General features: G+C 41.5%; 2 protein-coding genes and 1 long non-coding RNA gene across 4 annotated transcripts in view; 2 read left to right on the top strand and 1 right to left on the bottom strand.

Annotated features, from left to right (window-relative positions):
- Window positions 1-12,941, top strand: part of ALG5 (ALG5 dolichyl-phosphate beta-glucosyltransferase) — a 36,221-nt gene extending 23,280 nt beyond the window's left edge. The window contains exons 8-10 of the mRNA XM_010951484.3: window positions 3,784-3,935; window positions 10,615-10,700; window positions 12,725-12,941. Of these exons, the coding sequence (XP_010949786.1) occupies window positions 3,784-3,935; window positions 10,615-10,700; window positions 12,725-12,840 (354 nt within the window). The 3' untranslated portion in view covers window positions 12,841-12,941. The remainder of the gene's footprint in view (window positions 1-3,783; window positions 3,936-10,614; window positions 10,701-12,724) is intronic.
- Window positions 9,475-24,139, bottom strand: LOC105066200 (uncharacterized). The gene is made up of 6 exons (XR_835021.3): window positions 24,027-24,139; window positions 20,242-21,312; window positions 20,057-20,142; window positions 19,337-19,435; window positions 13,718-13,834; window positions 9,475-11,625 (listed from the first exon to the last, which is right to left on the bottom strand). It is a non-coding gene; the product is annotated as an uncharacterized LOC105066200 (long non-coding RNA).
- SMAD9 (SMAD family member 9) overlaps window positions 20,642-25,090 on the top strand; it is a 52,565-nt gene continuing 48,116 nt past the window's right edge. Inside the window, exon 1 of one of the 2 annotated variants that reach the window (XM_074378089.1) lies at window positions 20,642-20,775. The gene's annotated coding sequence lies outside the window, so the exon portion shown is untranslated. Of the gene's footprint in view, window positions 20,881-25,090 lie in introns of both variants that reach the window. The other variant, XM_074378090.1, reaches the window with a different exon arrangement.

Genomic DNA, 25,090 nt, shown 5'->3' with positions numbered 1-25,090 from the left:
CAATGATTCTGAAGTAAGACATCAAAAAAATTCCAATTTTTTTCCCCAAGATATACTAATGGCAGAGTCATAAAACCTCTTAAGGATTTTGCTCAAATGTGAGAACCTGAACTCTCCTTTTTTATAAGAAATAAGTTATTTAACATGTTCAGCATCTAGATGTAACTCTATAACCCTATGGACTCTTACTGGTATTTAGAAAAGGTTAATCTATTAAACATAGAAATATCAAACTCCTAGAAATTTAAAACTGAGAGTTTGAGATTAAATAGTCACCGTCATCACTCTACTGATGCACAAGAGGTAAGGAAAGAAAAAGTGTATGTGCATGATGTTCAGCACACAATTTATAACTGTAAAGTACTGGAAATTATAAAATACTAAACCCCAACACTAGACAGCATAGGTACCTCCCCTGGATGAAATGTCAGGCAGCCAATAAAATAGATGATAATGGAGACTGTACAATAACATGGGGAAATACTAAAATATTAAGTTATATGAAAATAGAATGATATTGTAAATACAATGTAATTGTATGAAAAATACCTATTCAAACAAAACACTTAATGAAATTAGACATTAATTTAAGGGTTTCGTGAATAAATTTTTTTTCCTTTTAAAAAAATACATAAATAGGGAAAAAAGGGGTAATCTACTTGGAAAGGAAAAAATGATTGGAGAAAAAGAAAGTAGCAATTAGGAAACATTTGGAGTGATCTAGGCAAAAAAATAGTTGGGATCTGTACTGCTGGCAACAGTAGAAACAAACTGTGTTTTGGGGTTTTGTTTTTAATGGTTTAAATTCTTTTCACTTAGAACATCCATTAATTGAAAGCTCTGAATTTTTTCCAGGATAGTATTTAGATGAGACTGTGCGATGGTCTAAATCTTCTTTTCCCCACTGCTTTTAGCCAGTAATCAAGGGATCTATCCCAGGATCTACATGTTTATAATTTATCTTGTCATCCATCCATCCCTGCCTCCATCTCTGAAAGTCAGTGATTGGTATGGTGCTTTTGGGCCCTACAGAATTGGCTGCTACTCTGTAGAAAAAGGATAAATGGTCCACTGACTAGGGATCGGCAGTCGTCCTCTCAGCCGCTGTGTAAACTCCTGCTGAGCAGACCTGTAGTCTAGGCGATTCTCATGGAGCCGTACCTGCCTTACAGAAGGTCCTCTCCAAGAGGTACACGTCCACCTGCCACGTGTCCAAGAAACTGCAGCATGGCCTTCCGTTTCCCAGCTGCTTGGGTTTTCTCTTAATGTGCTGTCAGTAATATAAACCTTTGTGGTGCTCAGTCTGTGGACAATGTGTAAATTGTAACACTATTAATCAAGATAGTAAACAGCAACTTCAGTAGCTTAACTGTATGGTTTTCAGACTTATCTTTCCTAAATACCTTTACACACATTCTCCGTTCATCCTGCTGTCCGCCCTGTTGCTCTCTTGGAAGACAAACGTGTGTGACAATACAGCACCAATGGAGTCTTTCAGGCATCCTTAAAAGTGTTCATACGCCCACATAACAGTTCCAAGAGTGATGTTTACATTCTCTCAGTGTTCTCAAGTTTCTCACTTTTAAAGGACTCAAAATATAATCCATTACTGTTTGATGTCTTTAGATTTTCTTCGAAGAGTCTCTGCTTAAGCCTTGGGACTTCTTATTAACTTCTTATTTTAAGATAATAAAATTATCAGTCAGTGTTAAATTTCACCTGAATTCCTTGTTTACATTTCGTAAACATTAAGGATTATTGTTAATATTGAAGTAGCAAATGTCTTTTTCTTCTTGTTTTTAAATATCTGCTCTGTATGACTGTTAGTTTCATGTAACTATGTCCAGCCCATAATATGTTTTTAGATGTCTTCTAATTTTAAGATATTTTGCCAAGTTTTAAAAATTAAAGAAAGATTCCTCTGTAGATTATATTTTTATGCTTTTAAATATGTTAGAAATCAAATAAATTAAGGTCTTCATATGAGCTCCACATTTACTTTTTAAAAAGTAGCCATCATCCTAAAACAAACAAAAAACCTTCTATTAACGTCCAAGCCAAAGCAGTCATGAATATTTTTATTTGGTAACTAGTAAGCTCATCTAAATCACACTGAAAATCATCAAGGAGAATAGTTTATAGGTATTATTTTTCTACCTTTTCATTTTTATTTTTCTATCTTTCAATTGTTTGTTCCTTTCCTAAGCATAAATGCTCTTTTGGAGGTTTAATCAGCCAACCAATATTTATTGGAAATATTTTAAATGGAAGGCACTGAGCAAGCTGTGAGATTCCCACAGTATTTTTAAGATGAGGTTTCTGCCCTACCTACTTAGAGGTAAGACATATTTACATCAAAACATAACGAATGATTCCAGGTGATAAATGAGGAGTGCTAGATCTTTTCAAAAAGTGTGTTTTAATACCCTGTAGATAAGTGTTTTATTCTTCCTTCCCTTCTTGCCTTGTGCAATACACAAGTGAAATTGTGGTCAGGAAGTGGAAGTGAGTTTTCAGGTCTTTCTCCCTTATTAAATGCATTCATTGAGTTTCTGTTACCAAACACTTGGCTAAAGGCTTTAATATTATCTCATTTAATCCTTACAGTAACTTTGTGAGGCAGGCATTTTCATTCTAGATGAGGAAAGTGAGATTTAGAGAGTGGAAGTAACTTGCTCAAGGTCCGCCTGCTCATTATTAACGGAGCCAGGACTCAAATACAGGTCTGCTCAGTTCAGGGCTTTTTCTCCTGTGTCATCTTACCACTGTTGAGTCATGGTTCTTTCTGTGCCATGGGGGTAGAAAAAGCCATGCGAATGAAGAGTGATGCTAAAGATTATAATTATGAAAAACGAAAGCCAAAAGGAGGAAGGGACCTTTATTTACTAGTATGAGATAGTAAATATTCTACATAGAGTCTTACTGGGAGGCTCATTTGCATAGGTCATCTGTCATTCCATGTGTGTATTACCATAATTATGGAAGATTTTAAGCTATTTTTTTAATTCTATATAGGGAAGTCTTGAGTACAGTGATGACTAATGATCTATTATTCTTATGTTTTAAAGTTTGCAATGGTAGTGAATAATGGCACTATGTCACATTACTGCTAATAACAAGATTAATCACTGTTAATAGTAGTGAATACTCAGGTAGGATTAAAGACTACTTAAGTTAAATATCCAAAGTATTAAAGAACTTAATTGTTAAAATGTATTTAATCAGATATCTGTCAGACTTGGAGAGACTGGGTTTTTGTTTCAGGCTCCTATCTAGTCCGTGGCTTTTGTGACCTCTGCTGTCTCTCTTCTGTCAGTATTCTCATTAGCCAGGTATCGAACTTCAGGTTCAAATCTTAGTGTTTTGTTTTTCCAAGGTACCCTGGTAATTCACCTTTTTTGAAACTGAAATATATTTGGGCAAGGAGGCACAAAATAGAAGGGGAATGAAACATTCTCCTTGCTCAGAGCAACCCCAGACCTGCTTTGTTATGCTTCTGGCAGAGAGCATCCCTGAGTCTCACAGGTAATGTGATTCCTCTTGTCTGACTCAGCCTCCAGGAAGCGAGTAACTACGTCCTGGCCCCACAGCCCAGCTCTGAGCAGTAGGCATCCTCAGTTTCTAGAACAGACTTTGCCAGCGCAACTAATGGAACAGTGGCATTCATATGTAGGATCTACCCAGGGAATTCAGTATTAAGATGCAGTTGTCTGCAGCCAAGTGTTTTCAATGTCTCCTTTACAGATAAATGGAAAAGTCATTTCTATTTTGTCTTTGTTTCAGCGTTCTTACTTCCGTACTCTTCTCATGTATGGGTTCCACTTTCTGGTGTGGTTCCTTTGTGTCAGAGGAATCAGGGACACACAGTGTGGGTTCAAATTATTAACTCGAGAAGCAGCTTCACAGACGTTTTCATCTCTACACATCGAACGATGGTAGGTTCCTAACCAGAATGTGTATCTTCTTATACAGCATTTTTCCAGGTAACGAGAGGCAGCCCCATGTTCTCATAATGAACATCCAGGTATAAACAAAATTGACACTTACATATGTAAACTTAATCTGTTATTTTGAAAATCTAAAACCAAACATAGGGTATAAAGTTATGTATTCACTGTAATTGTAGACAGTATAAATTGAGAGGCATGAAAACATCCTGTTTCCTTAAGTTTCCTTTTTTTCCTTTGAAGATAAAAAGAAAAGCTCAGAAATATCAAAGCAAAAGAAGGAACCCATTTTTTCTTCTTTCCTTTCCTTTCCAGGAGTACGTTCCCTCTCCCACCTAAGACCAGCCCTTCGACCTCTGCATCCCCTTCCACCTCCTAAGAACCCAGTCCTGTACTTTCTCTCTTGTGTATTCAGCCTTTTCCCTCAACCACATCTTTCCCATCAGGTTTTAAAACAAGTGTAAATTTCTCTTGCCATTAAAAATACCCCTCTCCGTTGACACCCCCACCCCAGCACCCTCCAGCTCCAGCCCTCTTTCCTTCCACAGTCAGCCTGTTGTGGGAAGAGGGGTCTGCAGGCACTGTTTCCACCTGCTCCCTGCCCACTCACAGCCCACCCCTCCTCCCGTCTGAGCCTCTAGTTAACCTTAAGTCAGTGAATCCCTTGGTCATGTGTAATATGACCACTCACTGTCTTAACCCATCCACAGCCTTCAGTACTTCTGAGCTCTCTCTCTCGGAACACCCTGTTCCCTCGGTCTCTCTTCGTCCCAGACCTCACCTCCGCTGTCACCCTGTACGGTGAGTAACACCGTCACACGGAAGCCTGAAACCGTGGGGTCGTTCCGACCTTCCCCCACGGCCCCTCCACATAGCCAACCCGCAACGAGGCCTGTTGACTTGAGCTTTTATGTCCCTTCATTTCTCTTCGTCTTCACCACCATCCGGGACACCATGTCCTTTGCTGCAGCCCAAGGGGTCTTTTCAGAGACTAAAAGTGATCAGTCAAGAGCACCTGTTCTTTGACTCTTTCAGTGGCTTCCCATTGCCTTTCCGTGCTTTCCCAGGGCCCTGAAGGGATACAGATGGGCAGTGTAGTATCCATTGTATGCTCTCACCCACCTGAGTCTCCACGTGTGGACTCTTCCCTTCTCCCCAGCCCGTCCCTCCGTCAACCTGCCTCACTCTCCAGACGAGATCACGCCCCCGGTTACACGCTGTGTCGCACCATAGCCTTTCCTCATAGCACCTGCCACCTCTGTAGTGCTTTATCTGTAATGTTTCTCCACAAGAGCAAGAATCCTGTCTGATTTTGCTTACTAGTACATCCCGCTGTCTAAGAGAGTGCCTGGCACGTCGCGGGTCCTCGGTATATATTACTGAAAGAATTAATACATACTTAGCGTTGGTCCTGGTTCTGTGTGAATTCTCTTCGTGGTGGGAGTCTGCATAACAGTTTCAGGAGATGTTTTTATAATCTGTGACTTTCATGCATCTATTTGCAAAGATCAGTTCTCTCTCTAGAAACAGATGTCATATAATCCTCCCAAATAACTTTAAAGAAACTACACTTTCAGAATTAAAATTATCAGACATGTTTTTAAATATTTTTTCCTAGACTAAAAATTTTTAAGTAAGGTATATTTGGTCTTCAGATTTAGATACATGTTTCTATTATGTTGAAGAATATAATATACTGATAGTTAATGGACTCCAAAATCAGAGAATCTAATTTAAGAGGCCACTCTAGAAGTAAAGCCCTCCCTCTGCATGAGATATTTTTTAATCAGCTATTATGAACAGATCTAGAGTCAACGAACTAGGTTTTTGTAGTTTGAAAGGAAGGATTTAGAAATGGTGAACATTAGGGTTAGCGTTGATAGCTGAAAATTAGGGTTAGTAACTTAAAAAGCATGAAGTTTCCTTGTCAGGGTTGTTCTAAAGCAGCATTGTCCAATATAAATGTAATACGAGACAAAAATGCAAGCCATATATGTAATTGTAAATTTTCTCGTAGCCACAATTTAAAAAGTAAAAAGAAAGATGAAATTTATTTTAATACTGTATTTAACGCAATATAAACATAGTCATTTCAGCATGCACTCGGTATGAAAAAATACTGAGCTATTTTATATCCTTTTCTTTGTACTATGGCTTCAAAGTACAGTACATCTCAGTTCAGACTAGCCACATTTCAAGTGCCCAGTAGCTATGGTATTGTCAGCACAGTTCTAGGGTTTTACGGGTTTTTTTTTTAAGTTAAAGAGCATGCTTTTATTTTTTTCTTCTTTAAATTTTACGTTCATGTGCATGCTTTTTAGTTATTTATGTGCTATTTGATTGACACAGCATTAGCGTGACTTAAAATTTTAGCCTCTCATGTCTCTCTTTGGGATCCACTGACATTTATCTTGTGCCCATAAAGGAGACACACCCCGTACGCATGTATCATCAGCCTGACTAACAGTAGGTACCCTTCACCATGGAAATGTTTCTTCTGTTGTTTTTATTTAAACATCTCTGTTCCTGCACTTAAATTAAAAAAAAGACTAAAGAGCAGATTTATTTTTTCTTATGCAACGTAAGTTTTAGAAACCAATTTGTGCATCTGCTCATTTCCATGTAAGTGTCACCTTAGGTTTTTTTTTCCAAAGGACTTACTTGAAAGATTCATTGAAATTTTTCCCACAACTTTCAGGAAATCCAAGGCAAGTAGGGTTATTAGGTGTTAGAAAACATCAAGGAGTATTGCTGAAATTACAGGCATCCCTTTGATTCAGAATTACAGCCCTTGAACATGGGTAATGTTAAATGTTAAATATATATATATAATCTCCATCTTCCACATTGTACTTCACCTAAATTTTTTCCATTTAATGTTAAGGTATAATTTGACCTAATTTATGAGTAATTTTTAAAGTGGGTGGGTTTTTTTGAAATATATATTTTTTCCAATGAACTTTTTAAAGTCCGTGTGTTATGTTTATAATTTAAAGTCATTCCACCAGGCAACAAGAAAATGTTGTCTTTTGCCCCATCTCCTTCCACACACACCCCCCGTTCCTACTCCCTCACCATAGTCACTTTCGTTTCTTTACTGTGTGTCTGTGGCGTTTGCTTTCATATTCAGAAGAGTGGGTCCGCATGGCTTTCTCAGTTTTTCAGTTTTAGATATTACTTTCCAAAATAGGAAATCAGTGGATAAGTATGTCGTTCTCTTGAGCTCCTAATAGAGTTTTAAGATAAGGTTTGCTTAGATCAGTGCTGATTGTTCTTGCTGGGTGAGGAGAGCTCAGATCTGAGCCATGGCATGCCAGAGGATTACAGGACCGTTCTCGTTGGACTTTCTGTTTTCTTAAAGATAATAACTATCTGGAATTTTCTGCTGGCATTACTTAGCCGGATCTGACTCTTACTCTGGCTCACTCTCCCTCAGGGGCATCAGTTCCATCTTCTCCTTGGGGATGTCTCATCGCCTCTGACCTTCCTAGTGGTTTCTGGCCTGCACAGCCCCCGTGCTGGGTCTGGTTCTCCTTGGTTCACACCCCATTTTAGTGGAGCACATTCTTTCTTGAACTCCCTAAGACTGTGAGGAACTGCGAGACCCTGCATGTGAAGACGTGTTTGCCTTCTGCCCTCAGGCCTATTTAACAGTCAGCTGCAGAAAGAATTACAGGCTGGAGATCTAGCTCCTCCGGATTTGGAAAGCACTGCTCTGTTGTCTTTGGCGCCCAGCGTTTCTGTGGAAAAGTCCAGTTCTGTAGATAATCTAATCTTGGTTCTTTGTCTGTGGCATGTTGTTTCCACCCGGCTTTGGAAGCTTTTTTCTCCAGAAGGTTTTGAAAGATCATGATTCAAAGACTTAATGTAGCTGTTTTTCATGCGTCTGTTGAGTACTCGGTAGGCCCCCTAACTCTGGACACCTAACATGGCCTGGAGCTCTGAGAAATGTCCTTTAGTCATTTCTGTGACATCTACTCTCTCTCTTCTCTTACAAAACAGATGTAGAACCTCCCTGCTGATTCCATGACTTCATCATCCCTGTTTCTCTTCTTTTGAGATTTCCTCAACTTTATCATCCAACCCTCCTTTTGAATTTTTATTTCTGCTATCCAAATTTCAGCTTCTGACAACTCTCGTATTCCAGTATTCATTTTCCTAAATCTGTTCTTGTTTCATGCCTACAGGATCTTCCACTACTTCTCTTAATGTCTTGTTTAAAACTTTGACATTTCTTCTTTCCTTGTATTGTTTCTGTTGCTCCAATTTTTTTCTTTATGTTTGTTTTTATCATTAAAGTTTATCCTCCAGTATCTTTTACCATGGCACCAAAAAGCTCATCAGGGTCAGAGAACTCTGACCCACTGGTGGACTTCACTGCAGATTAAACTGGCGGGGCTGTTTTGTGTGGGTAACTCCCAGCTGTCATTATGTTTTGGGCTGGTCATTCTCACTAAAGAGGGATCCTTCAGTCTCCTGCCCAGCAGACATGAGCCTTGCCAGCATTCACAGAGCTAACTGGAAGAAAGGAGAATCTCAGACAGATTTGCAGTGGGTCCTCTGGTTTGCAGCCCACCTGCACCCCTGCTTACAGAGTCACTTGAGGGCCCTGATGCCTGAGCCTCTGGGGGACCCCGTGGTGCCCATTAGCCTGCTCGGGCATCTCCCACTGTCACTGTCCACTTTCCCTAGTCACCACCTGTCCAGCTGCCTTCCAGCTTTCAAGTTTTTTTTATTACTATCGTCCCTCTTCTTTCTGGTCTTGTATGTTTATCCCATCGTTTTAATGTTAGTGGGACATCAGGAGGGAGCAGTACAGCATGCGTGTGTCTGCCGTGTTTCACAGTCTCAGCACACCCTTCGTTCTTCAGAAATGTATCTGTTTGCGAGGCAACAGCTGTATCAGGAAGTGAGTAAAGAAAACACGGTGGCTCTGCCCTCCCACTTTTGCAGGAACCCAAAGAGTCAACTTAGTTGGAGAATAACCCTTATGCTGCTCCTCTTTATTAGCATGAGGTTCCATACAGAAGTACCTGGTATTTTAATTATAAAGTTTGCTTCGGTAATGGATTGGTTTCTTATTTATAATATGGTGCTGTGAACTGCTGTGTTTTGTTTTGATAAACATCTCATGTCTTCTAACATGTTTAAGGAGAAGATACAATAAAAACAATAGTTTAGGAATGAATAGCCCATTCAGTTTTTTTTTTTAATATAAACTAATTTCAGTTAATCAATGTTTTTTTCTCCCACTCCTTTTCATTCATCATTCTTACATTTGGTGTTTTTGATAAGTCTGTACCAATTTCCTCAGAAAAATACTTAATCTAGGTAAGAGTATTAAACATCATTAGAACTAACTCAGCAGCCCATTAAGTAATTTTTTGTTTTTGTGTTAAAGGAGAGTTTTAAGGGTTAAGTACCAGGCTTAATATTTGAATTATTTCCTTTCATGAGTGTCACAATTCTGCTTAACGGAAGTTTTACATAGTCCTTTTAGAAACACAAAGAACACTTTTGTAGATGGTTTTATCATCTTAAGTAAATATTTTATTAGGATAAGAAACAGCATTAAGTGTTTTAAAAAATAGTTTTCATACTGAATTATCCAAACACTTGGGATTTGAACTAGTTGCATAATGGATGGTGGTAATATTGTGGCCAAGAAAACAAAACTCCCCAATTCAGATTATCTGGGATCAGGTAATTACATAGAAGTAGATCTTAGGCATCTCCTTGTCCGTGCTATTATTTGGAAACCAATCCCTGGAAGTTTGAAGTGTGTTCCATGCAGTCCGGAAAGTTGGGGGTTAATGACCTAAGGATGAAAGCAAAGCAGTGGAAGCCTTCAGTGCTCTCGGAGACAGGATTCAAAAGTGTTAAGGAAAGCAGTTTCGACCTAAACCCAGGGGCTGACTGAAGAGGAGCTTTAAGAAGGAACCTTTCACAGGTAGAAGGAAGGCTGAACTGGAATTCAGACTAGAGATGATTTCAACAGTGTACGTCAGAGTGAGACAATACATCTAATTCCTATGTATGTGTTCAGTTATACCCAAAGGGCATTTCAGACTAGTCTGGACTGGCTTCCCACTTCCGCAGCTGCTGGCACTGTGCCATCCAGTACAGCACTGGGAAGGGAAGAGGGGAAGACAGGCCACAGGGGCCCTGTATTGAAAAAGGAAACCTTGACGCTTTCATGGTAGGAGAACGTAATCAAGGAACTCTAAAGGGATTGAGACCGTCTTTCCTAGAGCTTCTCAGAGTTCTGTTTTATGAGCTCTCTGAATCAGCTGAAAATGCTGTCAGTTCTTTATCTGGGGCTAGTTAAGGCTGGGATTTGAAAACCATCAATCTTGAAAATTTCCAGGATTAAATTTTCTCTTGGAGCCCAAGTGGCCATTTTTACCTCTCAGAGTTTCTGAGTTGTGATTGAAACAGCGTATTTCTCATTGAAATGTTATGCAGTGGCATGCTAAATTATCTTACTTGCCTTGAAGCTACTGAACTACTTAGCTTTTATTTGACCTGATGTTTATCTGACCTTCACTTTTACAATACAAGCTTTTATATCTGCCATGTAAGCTTCTGTAGAACATGCCAAGGGAGAGATTTAATTACACTCTATTTGTCTTTTTAAAAATAGGTATCAATGTATTTTCTATTCCAGGGCATTTGATGTAGAACTGCTTTACATAGCACAGTTCTTTAAAATTCCAATAGCAGAAATTGCTGTCAACTGGACGGAAATTGAAGGTGGGTCTATTGTTCATGTTACGGCTGATCTCAAGTGGGGGAGGACGTCACACAATACAGTTGTCCAATAAAGTCGGCTGCCTTTAATGTTTCCCCTGCCCCCATCAGGGCCTGCTCAGTTATCCTGACTCCGAGAAGCAGTCTGTAGAGAGTACTGCCTCTAAGCCCCGCCACCCTCCACCTGGCTGCCTTCTGTATGGCTTTAGTCTCTTCTTAGGGTCTTCAGCAGGCCTCCTAGCTTGCACGGGGAATTCAGTAAAACTTGTACAGTAGACAAGATCGTGGTGATTGCAGGTTACAAGCAAGGTTGATAGTCTTGAGATAAACTTTACTGTTTGCAGTAGCATTTTTTTAGTATTATTTCATTACTCCATGAATATTAATTGAGTACCTACAAACCACTATGCAAAACTAAATAAGAAACTATAGTTTTTACTCCAAATGTCCACAGTCCATTCACAGCCAGTTTTTAACTGGCATCTGTACATATATCCAAAAATGTAAAGCTGTCTAAGATCTCTAGCAATGTGAAATTATCTAATGTCCATTCAGAAAAGCTTAGATAGCTCTCGCTGTGTAGAATTTAAAATATATTCTGGTTTTCTCTGTTGCTTGCCTTAGAATGCTCCTAAATTAATTCACAGCGTGGCAGTGGTTCGCTGGAGGCTTTTTCAAAGTCACTTCTTTTCCTGCAGTAAGCAACCTCAAATGTTTACGGACAGAAAAAGGTTAAGAATGAGACTACATAGTCCAGAACAAATTCAGGCTCTTGGAGTCTTGCTGAATCATATTAAGTTTACAGAAATTTAATCTCCACAGTAGCAGCCTCGATCAAAGGGGCCTGGGAGGTGGGTGAAAGGATTGCTCAGACGCATCATGATCACTCCATTGATCTGTCTGTGTTGATCTCTGCCCAGCGGAGACTCTATGGGAAGTTGAAGTGGGGAAAAGTCAAAATATGTTTCATTTTCTATCATTTTCTCATTTGCATCTCTCAGATTGTTGAGTATTACATTTCCTTAGCTGGCACTCAGAGAGCAGTTTGTGTCCATCACCCCCAGCCCCCTCAGCCGTGTACCTCCCGAGAGTGGGGCTATCCAAAACTCACAATGTAGATCTTCCCAAGTTTCATTTCACTTCAGGGTGTTTTGTTTTTTTGTTTTTAGAGAAACCACTCACTTTGGCTTTGAAGATGTTTAATTCTTTTGTCCATGATTTAAATAAAAGTAAGGTGGATGTGTTAACTTGATTGTGGTAATCATTTCACAGTGTATACATTTATCAAGTCATTACATCGTACACTTTAAAGATATTTCAGTTTTATTTGTGACTTATACCTCAGTAAAGCTGGGGGGAAGAGAAAGAAAAAGAGAAAGAAGCTAGAGCATTTGGGCTGAAATCTGGAAACTGCCAGTGATTAGTCCTGTGGCCTTGACTGTGTCACTTTACCAGCCAGCACCCCAGTTACCTGACCAGTGGTTAGGGAGGCTCCACTCCCGACTGACTGAAAAAAACAATTTCCAGGGGTAAAATCAAAGAAGGTAAGATCTTAAAACATGTTCAGGGAGGTAGATGTTGCGTCGTCCACTGGGCTTGCTTGGCATGTTGCCATTTGACAACCACTGGACAAGAAGATGGCCTAGCTAAATGTATTTATTTTCTCTGATTGAGAGTCTTTGGTAGAATTAGAATAAAAGCTGGTTTTTGTCTTGGCCTTCTTGTTTCAGATTATTAATCTATTCTGCTTGTATTTTACTTGTATTATATACAGGGGTGTACCTGATCATAGTACGTAAGACTGAAAGGCAGTACGTGAAACATGAAGATTTGCTCCCCCCAAAATCATTTTTAAATGTGCACATGGAATTAAATGTTTAACAGACACACATACATAAGATAAATAACATAAATTAAGGTGACTAGAAGCTCACAAAGGTCATGTAAACCGATGTCTACAATACAGTTTTAAACCGTTACGTTTTCTCCTGAAAACATATTTATTTTTAATTATTTTTAAATCACAGGTTCTAAATTAGTTCCATTCTGGAGCTGGCTACAGATGGGCAAGGACCTACTTTTTATACGACTTCGATACTTGACTGGTGCCTGGAGGCTTGAACAAACCAGGAAAGTGAATTAGGTTATTTGCCATCTTTGATTGTATTCTTACGCATCAGTGTCACATTATTTCACATTATTTCATTTTAAATTAAAATTTTAAATAAAGCTGGAATAAATCAATGCCATTGTCTGCCTTTTGATAATTTTAAAGAATTTACTGCCAGAAGTAAAAACTTTTATACCTCTTTTTGGACAAAAAAAATTTTAAGGTGTTTTTGTAACAAAAGTCAGATTTTTTTTTTGCTTTAGCCATTTTGTGTATTTAGATTAATTATCATTATGATTCTGAGAAATATACTTTTTAAACAGAAGACAGAAGCAATTATTCTTACTCTCAAGTGCCTATATAATTCTTGCAAACTGAAATATAAACCACAATCATGTAACAATGTTCAGGGATTTAAAAATAAAGTTAGCAAATGTTTAAATATACACAAATTTATCAATATTAAGCCCACTTGACATTCTGTAAAATTCTAGGAAATTATATATTAAAGGAAGGATACAGGCTTGTTCACAAAGGTATCCACTTTCTTGTAGTCTTATTTATCTCCCTCCTAATTTTATGTATACTCTTCTCTGCTGGCAACCCTTCCCTCTTGAGTTTATGTTAATAAAAATTGCAAATTCTTTATTGAAAAGAGAAAGTTTATAATACGAATAAATGTATTTACTTAATAACATCAGAAGCCTGTTTTTGAGAAACTAAAGACTAATCAAGTAGCAATTATAAAACAGTGAACCCCTAAAAATCAGAATTAGATTGTTTCTGATGTTTTAGAGAAAGTAGAAATGATAACATTAACATTTATTGAGTGTTACCCATGTGCCTACCACTATTCTAATGCCTCTCCTAACTTACAGCAGAAGAGGAGACCGAGGCACAAAGGGGTTACCTGCCCAAGGTCACACAGCTCGGAAACGGTGGAGTTGAGATTCTAGCCCACCTGGTCCAGATCCAGGGCCTACACTCTTCAGTGACTGCGATACTTCAGTTTTTCAAGGTCTGATAACTGGGATATGTAAATAGAAAGTGTCAGAAGTACATTAAATACAACATTTTAGAGACAAGATGTAGAAAAGTAAATATGCTAAAAATGACTCCTCTCCAGGAGTTTCAACAGTGATACTATCACATCTGCATTGGACAGTAAGCTCCTTGAAAACAGAAACCATTTCTTACTCAAATTATTCCCAGGGTTCTCTCTCTGTATGCTGTATTTTGCTATATTTTCTTTATTTGACACTCGTCCCAAGATCACTTGATATAGTGACAGAGTGTTCTACATGTGCAAGCAAAACAGATCCCTGCCCTCTGAGAACTCCACATTTTAAGGGCCTGATACCTGTAAGTCTCACCTGTAGAACCACGTGGCCATACACGCCTGGAAGTGCGCAGCCCATCTTCAGCTTACTAGTGGGTTTCATCCAAGCCAGTTTATAAACCAGTTGTTTGGAACCCAAAGGCTTTTTCCCATGAAAATAGTATCAGGAAGAGCAGCCTGCAAAGTGTCCCTGTAACACATGAGCTACTCTGTACCAGCCTGCAGTAACACCTAACCACGCTTTGCAGCACCATTTCTGCGGAGAAATTGTTTTTCATGTTCCAAGTGGAAACTTTTCACCAGGGAAATACTTTTCCCTGTGGCCTCTAGGAATCCCAGTGAAAACTCACACAAATCAGCAGTGAGCTTAAACTTCCCTGCAGCCTCCGTGGAGGCTGTAGGCAACTTCCTCCCCACCAGGGAGGATCCGACAGAGTAGGGAAAAGGCTCCAGCAATAATCAGTGGCAGCGTGGGAGTCGGGGAAACCTGCTTTCAGTGCTGCATCAAAAGTAGACAGTCCCTGGTGGGGAAGTTATAGTTCAAGTGGTAAAGCCATGCAAGGAGGTCCTGGGTTCAACCCCCAGCACCTCCAAAAAATTAAAGAAGAAAATATATCTTACAGATCATTCATTCATTCCATCATTCTCTCAGTAAGTACATACTGAATGCCTAGCTTCACACTGCTAAGCCCTGGGGATACCAAAAGCCTGCTACTGATCCTAGGTCAGGATCTGTTCCTCTATTCTCTTCTCCTAAGTCATCTTCATACATTTAACAAGTATTTGATGAGCGTCTGCTGTACACCAGGCACTGTTTTAGGTGTTAGGAGTAAACAAGGACAACATCAGGCACACCTCTCATTCTCTTACAGATTTCAGTTAATTCAAGGAGACAGACATTAATCAAGTAATTAAATATAAGTCAGTTTGGAACAGTGTTGGTTATGAATGAGAGACAGGCTCTAACCAAGTCAGAGAGGACCAAGAAGGCTTCTCTAGGATGTGACACTTGAGCTGAGATCTGTAGGAAAAGTAGGTGTCAATGAGACAAGGAAGTGAAGGAAAAGCCTAATATGGTGGAGCTCAGGTGAAATTTGAATTAGACGTTACCTGTTCTCTTCTTTTTATGTGTTGCATTTGTTCACTTATTTAGTTAATTTGTTCAAAACCTGTGGGTTTCTTAAAAGCAGCAGAGGCATCAAAGAATGAGGATCAAATATGTCACCAAAAATATGGGCAACAAAGACAAAAACAGGCAAATGGGACAGCATCAAACTTAAAAACTTCTATGCATCAAAGGAAACAACAGCGTACAAGGGCAACCTGCGGAATGGGAGAAAATACTTGCAAATCACATACCTAATAAGGGGTTATTCTCTATAATCTACAAGGAACTCCTACAACTCAACAAGAAAAGCAAATAACCAGATTAAAAACTGGGCAAAGGATATGAATAAACAGTTCTCCAAAGAAGATACACAAAAAGCCAACAAGCATATGAAAAGATGTTCAACATCACTAACAGTAAGAGCAGTGCAAACCCAAACCACAGTGAGATATCAACTCACACCCACTGAATGGATGGCCACTATCAAAAGAACAGAAAATAACAAGTGTTGGCCAGGACGCAGAAAAACTGAAACCCTTGTGCACTTCACATTCCGGTGGGAACAGAAAATGGTGCAGCCGTAGGGAAAACAATATTGACGTTCCTTAAAGACCGGAAAACAGAACTACTGTGTGACCCAGCAGTCCTACTCCTGGGTACACACCCAAAGGAATTCAAAGCAGGATCTCAAAGAGATATTTGCACACTCATGTTCACTGCAGCACTATTCCCAATAACCAAGAGGTGGAAGCAACCCAAATGTCCACTGAATGATGGATGGATAAAGAAAATGTGGTCCATACATACAATGGAATACTACGGAGCATTAATAAGGAAGGAAACCTTGCCACATGGTACAACATAGATGAACCGAGAGGACGTTACGCTAAATGAAATGAGGCAGTCACAGAAAGACATATACAGAATGACATCACTCATGTAAAGTATCTAAAACAGTCAGAATCATAGAAATAGAAAGTGGAAAAGTGGTTGCCAAGAGCTGAGGGGGAAAGTGGAGGGGTAATTACTGTTTAGTGGTTACGGAGTTTCAGTTTTCCAAAATGAAAAAGTTCTAGAGATATGTTGTACAACAATGTGAATATATTTACCGCGTCTGAACTGTACATTTAAAAATGACTTAAGATGATTTAAAAAAAGTCAGTCTCATCTAATCGCTAAATAGCATGCTACCAAGCAACAGTTTGAATGAATGGATGGATTTAATTAATTCCAAAAGTAACCTAAAGTTAACTAAAATAATAAAGACGTATTTCAAAACTTTTTAAAAAATGAGGATCAAAAAAAGTCACTGAATTATTAATTGAAAGGTCACAGTGACCTCTGAGAATGTTAGAACAGCACTGAAATCTAACAGTGACGATGGAAGGCAAAAGCCAGATTGGGGGAAATTAAGAAGCTGTGGGTTACAAGGAAGAGAAGTCAGATAAAAACCACGCACTGAGAAGTTTGACAGTGGGAGAAAGGACAAATATTACATGGATTTGGGGAAGAGTTTTGCTTCCCTGAGTTAAGTAACCTCTGACTTGATTTAAGTAATGATCTGAGTTACTGTTTCTCTCTTATAGAAAAAAAGAGACTCAAATGGACTGGAGAGAGGGCAAAACTCAAGAGGATGCAAACTGCTAGTCAAATTTCACTCACAAATGTTTTCTTTGGCTTGGCTTTAAAAAAAAAATTCTTAGCAAAAATCTTTAATTCTAAGATTTTTCCATAAAAATCTGGATATTTTTTATCCCTTGAAACTCCAGCCCCATTCTCACATGGCAACAACTTCTGGAGCTGCATACCAGAAGATCCCTTTAGAAGGGACATTGCTCTCCAGTCCCCAAACTTCATCATTCTATCTCTCCTGGTGACTGACAGTCCCTGCATGGTCGCCAGCACTGTTCGCAACCCCATTGTTTTTCTCCCTTCTTTGATTCTTGATTCCTCCAGTTGTTTTTTTTTAACCAAATTCTATTGATCTTTTTCCCTTCACAGTGTTTATAAAATGCATCACCTCCCACCTTTTCTATAATCACACACTGTCCTCTCCAGACAATGTTCACCTCATGCCTAGATGGTTGCAGGGGCTTCCTAATTGGTCCCCTACCTCTTGTCTCTTAAAACTTTTCTCCACCACCCACTTCCACTTTACAGGCTGTAGATTTTTCTTCTTCAGTGTCACTACCCATGTCACACTCTGCTCAAACACTTTGCAATTCAACTTCAAGTTCCAGGAAGGCAGTGAGGTGTAATGGTTAAACGCCTGGGCTTTGGAGTCAGGACGACTGGAGTTTGAATTCTGAGCTGGACACCTGGGGACATTTTGTTATGCCTCCCATGTTCCCTAACTGAAGCGCAGATAGGAATTCTCATCCCAAAATGTCGTGAGTGTGAAACAAGATGCCGTGCGTCAAGCAGGGCCTAGTCCTGGCAGCAGGACTCTCACTACAAGAGACAGAGCTGTCACTCTGCCACTAAACCAAGAGGCTCTAGCACTCCCTTGTCACAAACCCAGGGCATGCATTCGGTGACGTCCGTCCTTCTAACATTATTTTTCTTATTTATCCAAGTAGTTTGACAGTTCTCTAGAAAAACTGAGATTTTTCATACTCAAAACCTCAAGGAATTCTGCACATAGTTGGCATTCTGGGCTCTTTATGATCATGCAGACTGTGCCTGCATCCGCACGTCTGGCCAAGGGGGCTGGATGAAACGGAGCCTCAGGGTCAGCACCCACAGAGCTACACCCACCGAGGTGGTGGACAGTTGGCGGAGGCGGGCAGTTCCTTTGGCTATCTGGGTGGTAGCCATTCATACTCACGTCTCGAACTGTAGCTGAATTACACCTCCATGGAGACCTCCCTGACACCTTCTGTGCCCCCAGCCCTAGTGACACATGAAGTTGTATGAGAACCAATGGTCTGTGTGTCTCTCCTAGTGACACCCAGGTGACTGAGGGCTCTGTGTTGATACAGTTGGTCCAGACACCTGCTACTTAGGAAAGCATTCAATACTGGTTATGGAATGAACGATGGCTCTTAAAGGAAAGTTTGGGGTTGGGGAGGGGACAGAAAAAGTGCAGAGCTGAGACAGAATTACAGATGAAAGGTAGAAAGGAGACCAGAAGTGGGAGAGGTGTGTAGGCAGCAATTCCAGTGGCTCTGAGTGGAACCATTATCACACTGGATCAAAAATAAGGTAGAACAGTTGCACAAAGAAGAATCTTCCCATCTGTGGATTACTACAGATTTTGTCACAACCGTGTCCTTATGTTGAGCATGTGACAAGTGAAAAGAATTGACCCTCTCATGGGTAAAGAGGATGCCTTTCCTACCACTGCTTCATGGACTGCAGAAGCTCACATTCTGCCAAGTTCTTATAATTCAGAAAAGATGGACCTTGTTTTGCTGTGGTTTTCAGGTCTTGAACCAAAATTTTACTGGCGTTTCCACCAAATCACACCCTGTGACTGTCTCACCTCTCATGTGATTCCCATTATGTAGTTTTTTGGTGGAAGTTCAAACAAGAATAAAATTGCAGCCAATCAAGAAATCAAGAGGGGAAAAATAAAGCAGAGTGTGGATTTCCTATTGCAAGGATTTTCAGCTTCTGAAAAATGGAGTGTCAACACTGAGCCTTCCTTCCCAGAGCAGGCATTTTCTCCATCTTCAGACTCACCAGATCTTATTGTTCTTGGGTATAAAGGATTAACCTTCTACACTACCTTTGAGGGATAAGTGAGGTATTGTATAAATGACAGGCTGACTTCTAAATGCCAGAATTTCCTGGTATGTAGATGGGGGTGTACAGATAAAGCAGACTGCATACACTTAATGAATCTGCAAATCCAAGTCCTGCCAGAAGCCCAGAGAATTCTGTGAACTTGAAAAAAGTCTGTGTCAGAAGCCCAAGCCAGCACTGAGAAGTTATAATTTCTTACTCTGTTGTGTCCTCTGCATTGTGTAATGCACGTAAGCAAAGGAAGCAGCGGCTGGGTCATTCCTTTTCTTAATAACATTAAAAAAAAAAAAAAAGTAAACCACATGGTATCAATTTTGAGAACCGAATTAGTTTACCTGCAATAAAATGCACAGCCAGCACAATCTGTAGTTCTTAGCAGTCCGAAGGTTTCCTGGAGTTTCACACCCAGAGCAATCCCAAACTTAACACCTAGCCTGGAGCAGAGGAAAATGGGCCAGGTGTAGAAAGGTGATTTAAATTTGAGTTTAAAGTTCTACCACAAATGCTGGGGGTTGTTTTGTTTTGTTTTGTTTTGTTTTTCACAAATACTGTTTTAAACATGGTCATTCACTGCTCAGCAACAGTATGATAATACGAACGTGGCATCAACCACAGGAAGAAAGTGCAGGGCTCTGAGGACGAAAAAGCACTTAAATTCATGGCCTTGCATTTCAGCGGTATCTAGGCCTTTTGCAGGACTGATTCCTCTACATACAGGACCAAAGTGAATACTCTCCCGTGTGGCTTTATTCTATTTTCATCTCTGCAGTAAATGCCTTTTCTATGAAGAAATGCTGCCTGCTGTGGACTCAAAGGCCATCAGTATGTTGATGGAAGGCCCACGCGATTTCTGAGTGGGTTAAAGGAGTCCACATTAATCTCAAAAGGCCGTGAGCAAGGAAGGTTGGCCATTAACGTTGCTCAGTGCCCGTAAATTTGTTTCTTTATTAGATTAGATAACAGTATATATTATATGCTAGGCTGTTGAGCAAATAAATAGGGGTAAGGAAATGACAATCCACGAAATTATGTGACTAGTTTTAACCACCACTCACCACTCAGTGAGGAGATTCTCTTCTGCCTGTGCCCCTGCAGACCAGTTACTCCGGCGCTGTCGGTGGGTGTAAAGATCTCCTTTACTCTGCAAAGCAAGTAAGAAACAAACAGCAAGTAAACAGCAACCCTCAGGGCCCAGAAACCTGTCAGAAAGCCGCGGCGGGGGAGGGGGAGGGTTCCAAACCGATTTGTTGGTCCTGTGTCTGTGGTTCTGGTAGCAGCCTTCCTCGGGCCTCCGGCTCTCCAGGTGGAGGCGGGAAGGCTCAGGGAGGCGGGGGAGCCCCGCGAGGCGCCCCGCGCTGGGAGGAACCTCCGCACCGAGGGGGCTCGATCGCGGACGGAGGAGAGCCCGGGGTCTCTCAGGAGCACGCGGACGCAGCCGGGGCTGGGCGCCCCCGCCGCGCGGGCCTCCCGGTGCACGTGGCCGCGGGGCGGGCGGCGCGCGCTCTCCTCGGCGGCTCTGGGAGCGGCCAGGGCGCGCGGCAGCGGCGGGCGGGCGGGGGCGGGCCCGCGAGCAGGGCTCCTGGCGGCTTTCCAGGTCGGCGCACTAATACGGGCGATGAGGCTTCGCGGCTCCAGTCTGACTGACGCCGGCTGGGGCCGCCGCCGCCGCCGCCGCCGCCGCTGCCGCTGCAGCCGCTGTCTCGGTCCCCGCCGCCGCCGCCGCCGCCGCCGCCGCCGCGGGGCCCTGCAGGCGCTGGGCGCGCGCAGCCAGGCAGTGAGTGCGCGGCTCTCGGAGCGGGCGGCCGGGGGACCCTCGGCGGGGGCGGGGGGGCGGCCAGACCTGGGGCGGGGGCAGGGATGAGTGGCATCGCGGGGACAGGTAAGAGATGCCCTCCCCGGCGCGTGCTGGGCGCGAGCGTGTGTGGATGCGTGTGCGGCTAAGTTTTTCTTCCACAAGGGACGTCTTGGAGGCTCTTCGGTGTGTGGCTTGGCTCTTTGTACTCTCCACCTCAGTACTTCTTGGTGGAGCCTGTTTGGGGTGGGGCAGGGTGGGCGAGGGGCCGCAGGGGACCGCTCTGGGGAGGTGGCAAAGCGCCTTCCTCGTGGCTGCAGTGGCCCGGGCAGCCCGCACCTGGGATCTGTCGGAGGATGCTTGTCCCGCGGCGGGGGTGCGGGCGGTGCGGGGCTGTGGCCTCGGGGCGTGGGCAGCGTTGCGCGCTCTCTGTCCGTCCCCGGGCTGCGCAGCGCGCGGGGGCCGAGCACGGAGGACGGGCGACGTGGAGACCCAGACTTGCAGCTGAGTAACCGTTTGCTGTGGCCGGAGGTGGTGGGGAGGACAGTGGAGTAATCGGGCTGGGGGTATTAATTGTGACTCAGCTGGCCTCCCTGGCCTTCTATTTCATTGGCTTTTTTACTTTGCTTACCTTTGAGGCACGCGAAGTGAGAAAAAAAAGTTAGGAATATTGTCCCAGTGTTTCTGGGCTAGCGCTTGGATTGTGTTGGGAGCTGGGGTGTTTGTCTTTTCCTTCGTCTGCCATTCGGTGCCAGCTCTCCGCAGAGGGGAGGGGAGCGAGGTGGGGAACAGATACAGGAGACTAACTGACGCCAGCATTGTGATCGGAAGGAGGAGCGCGGGGCGGGGTGGGGGGAGCATTTTTATGGATGGCTAATCGCTGACAAGTCTTCCCGTTACTATTCCTTCCTCCTCCCACCCTTGACGGTGGAAATTTGAAATGATAGTTTAGAAATACTCTGTTGTCTTGTTTCTGGGCTGTATCTGGTACTTCTGAGAAATAACCTGCAAATGATGTAAATCTAGTTTGGAATAAAATTGCACGTAAATTCTTTACCCAGTATTTCACGGTCAGATACATACCCACCGGACACTGTGGATTGCTTTTAATTGATTCAGTTTACAAGTGCCATTTCAGTGGCTTGCCAGATTTCTCGGATGATCTTTTGGAAGCATTGTTGAGCAGGAATAATAGAGTATAACTGTAAAGTCATGAGGCATTTGATAATGCTACTTCCTTGGCCATAGCTGAGCCAAGCATCTGGGGCATCCTTCTGAGTGAGTGACATGTTAATCCTCAGGCCTGTCTTCTACCTCGGGATTCCTGTCAGTACGAGGGAATGCCGCTGGATGTTTACATTTTAGAGATGGTGATCTATATTTAATAAAGGAAGTAAAAGTAAAGCCCAAACACATTCTTCTAACTCCAAATAGACAGTTTGATAAGTAAGTTTCCCTATGTTTGTAGGAAACCATGAGCAAGATTTTGGACCGCTTTCAAGTTTGTGGTTATCCAAGAAGGACACTGCAGATAAGAAAATGATGTAATCATTCAGAAATAAGGAGCATTTAAAATATATTATGATGGAAGTTTCAAGTAATATATCAGGAAAATAACTTTTAGTGGTAATGATCGCCTTCACTGATGGTATAAGACAACTGTGTTTAGCAGACAGCCTTCAGCCTGTTAATCTATTCTGACACAACCAACTCCCATTTTTATGCTTGACTGGCTATCTTTGTCAGAGCTGTTTTATGCTTGAGCTCTGTGGTTTCAAGCTATGTTTAAGAGAATGCCAACATGTTCCTGATCTGTGCAAACTCATTTTTATCAGGACGATGTTTGCTAAAAATCAAAGATATAAACAAATCTTAGGTTAAACCTCTAAGTACTTTGCAATTTTCACATCTTTGTCATTGCTCTTTTAAAGTCAGCAAGAGCTATTTGACTTTTCTCCCTTTTTTAAAACTCTTTTACTTATATACCCCCAGTTAATGAGTAATCAGAAAATGTTCACAGATGTCAACTACTGTGTCTCTGATTGCCAAAGACCATGGAATGAGAAGGAGGAGATGTTTCTGTTGTTGTTTTTAGTGAAATATTGCTACGGAGTCTAGAAGCAATAAACAACTGGCAAATCTGTTTATCCGTTCCAATCGTGTGGTCAGTTGGAGGAGGGAAAAAAAATCTGTCGAGAAATTATTTCGTAAGGATTAAAATATTCAATTTCAGTTTTACAAATAGTTTAATTCTTTTTAATAAGAGTGCAATTTCCTTTGCCGTATTCGGAGAGCTGGTGTTTAATAAGTGGTCACTATAGCACTTAGGCAACTAACTAGTTTATACCTGCCATTCTCTCTGCAGTAAATAAAAGCAGTTTCATCATGTTTGCTTTAATATGTTGGAAATAATATCCACAAAATATACCCTGATATAAGGGAGGGTAAAGAGTATAAAGAGAAAGATTTTTTTTTTAATTTGCAAAACATGCTGTATTGAATTTTAAAGGTCTCACCAAGCTTAGTGCAGGCTTTCTGCTTTTCACTTCTGACATTTATGGAGGAATTCAGAAACAGGGAAGTGTCCAGAATAAAACAGTAAATGTAGCAGTACATTGAAGTCATGAATCTCTTCAAGTAGTTGTAATTCTAGGCTGTTGGATTTATATTTCCTTGGTTACTGTTGCCACTGAAAAGTTATTCTAAAGGAAAAAACAAAAAAACAAACAGTAAATTCATGAGTAGTTATAACAGTATAAGCTCTTTTTTCTGTTAACTTAGTAAATGTTCATGTTATGAGTAAGGGCATAACAAAAAATAAACAAGTATCCCTTGGCCATAAATAACCTTTTAAATTAAATATCCTTATAAATTTTGTCTCTTAAGAAACATGTGCTAACTAACGTTTTTAAGATTTCAAGATGTTTGTTAGTGTTAGACGCCGTCAGGCCGGTGGACTCTGGGTGTTACTCTTGCCAGTGGACCACGGACCATGTCCTGTCAAGTCCCACCCCAAACCATCCTGAACACCACTCACTGCTCGTGTCTGCTGTCAGCCTTGACCCCAGACCACTTTTCCAGGCTTATCCTCCCACTCCTTCCATGTTTTATGCTGCAATTAAAGAATTGTGATTTCCCGTGCATACCCTGGCTCGCCTCTCACTCTGCACCTTTCCTCCCACCAAGGCCTAAAGTGCCTCCCCTGCTTCCCCACCCCGACGCAATCCACAGACCTGTTAGCCTCTCGCTTAGCTTTTAGGGCCCTGTCCAGCGCTGCTGCCCCCCAGGGCACATGTGTCCTGCTCCGAGGACCCATGGCTCTTGGCAGTTTGCGCTCTTGCCACATCTTGTCTGGTACTAAATTATTCATACGCTAACTTCTTTCTTCTCCGAAGATCCTTTCCAGATCTGAGAAGTAAGGGACCTGTTTTCTCTCTCTTTTTTCATTGCCTTCATGCCAACCACACAGAGCCCTGCCCAGGGCTCAGTCAATAAATACGAATTAAATGACACATCTTTCACTGAAGCCCTGATCTCTTCTGAAATAAAACCTAGAGAGGAGTTTCCCCCATTCAGTAGGTCTTAACAGTCCATCTTTGGAGAATCCTGTGTTGAGCTTGAGCTGAGGGCTTGTTAAGAGGCTGTGGAGAGGGCGCCCCCAGCCCAGCCCAGCCCTGCCCAGTCCAGCCCAGCCCAGTCCAGCCCAGCCCAGTTAAGCCTCTTTCTCCTGAATATTGCGGCTGAGCATTACAGTCGGGAAAGCTTCTATGATACTCTTATTGCATTAGCCATTTTCTGTATCAGATTCACTAAATACACAATGGAAACCATTTAGCAAAAAAAAAAAAAAAGGCAGATTTTTAACGTGATACAGCTACCACAATGAAACTCTAATTCAATTCCACAGAAAATTGCTAATGCGATATGCTGACCCCCTTCCCCCCCAACCAGTAGCCACAGAAGAATTGATACTGGTTTTAATGTGTATGTTTCAAACTACGCTCACAAAAGAAAAACCAGATTGGTGCTGAGATGAGCTTCTGTTGTGGTCAGGTTGGATGTATAGGGGGGCTTGTTATCAGCCTTGTCAGAGAGCTGAACCTCACTGTCGTGCCTTGCTCATTGTATTACCTAACAGAACTAAATCACATCTTAACAGGCATCATATTCTGTTAAGTAATTCAGAATTAATAGAGTTAATATAATGTAAAAATACAATCTGTGTATAAATGTCATGCCTGTACAATATAGATAATTATACAGTTTTAATTGGGAAGTCTAATCAACTAAAAAACCG

Source organism: Camelus bactrianus, chromosome 14 (assembly GCF_048773025.1).
Source record: "Camelus bactrianus isolate YW-2024 breed Bactrian camel chromosome 14, ASM4877302v1, whole genome shotgun sequence".
Lineage (NCBI taxonomy): Eukaryota > Metazoa > Chordata > Mammalia > Artiodactyla > Camelidae > Camelus > Camelus bactrianus.
This window is presented reverse-complemented; position numbering and strand designations above follow the sequence as displayed.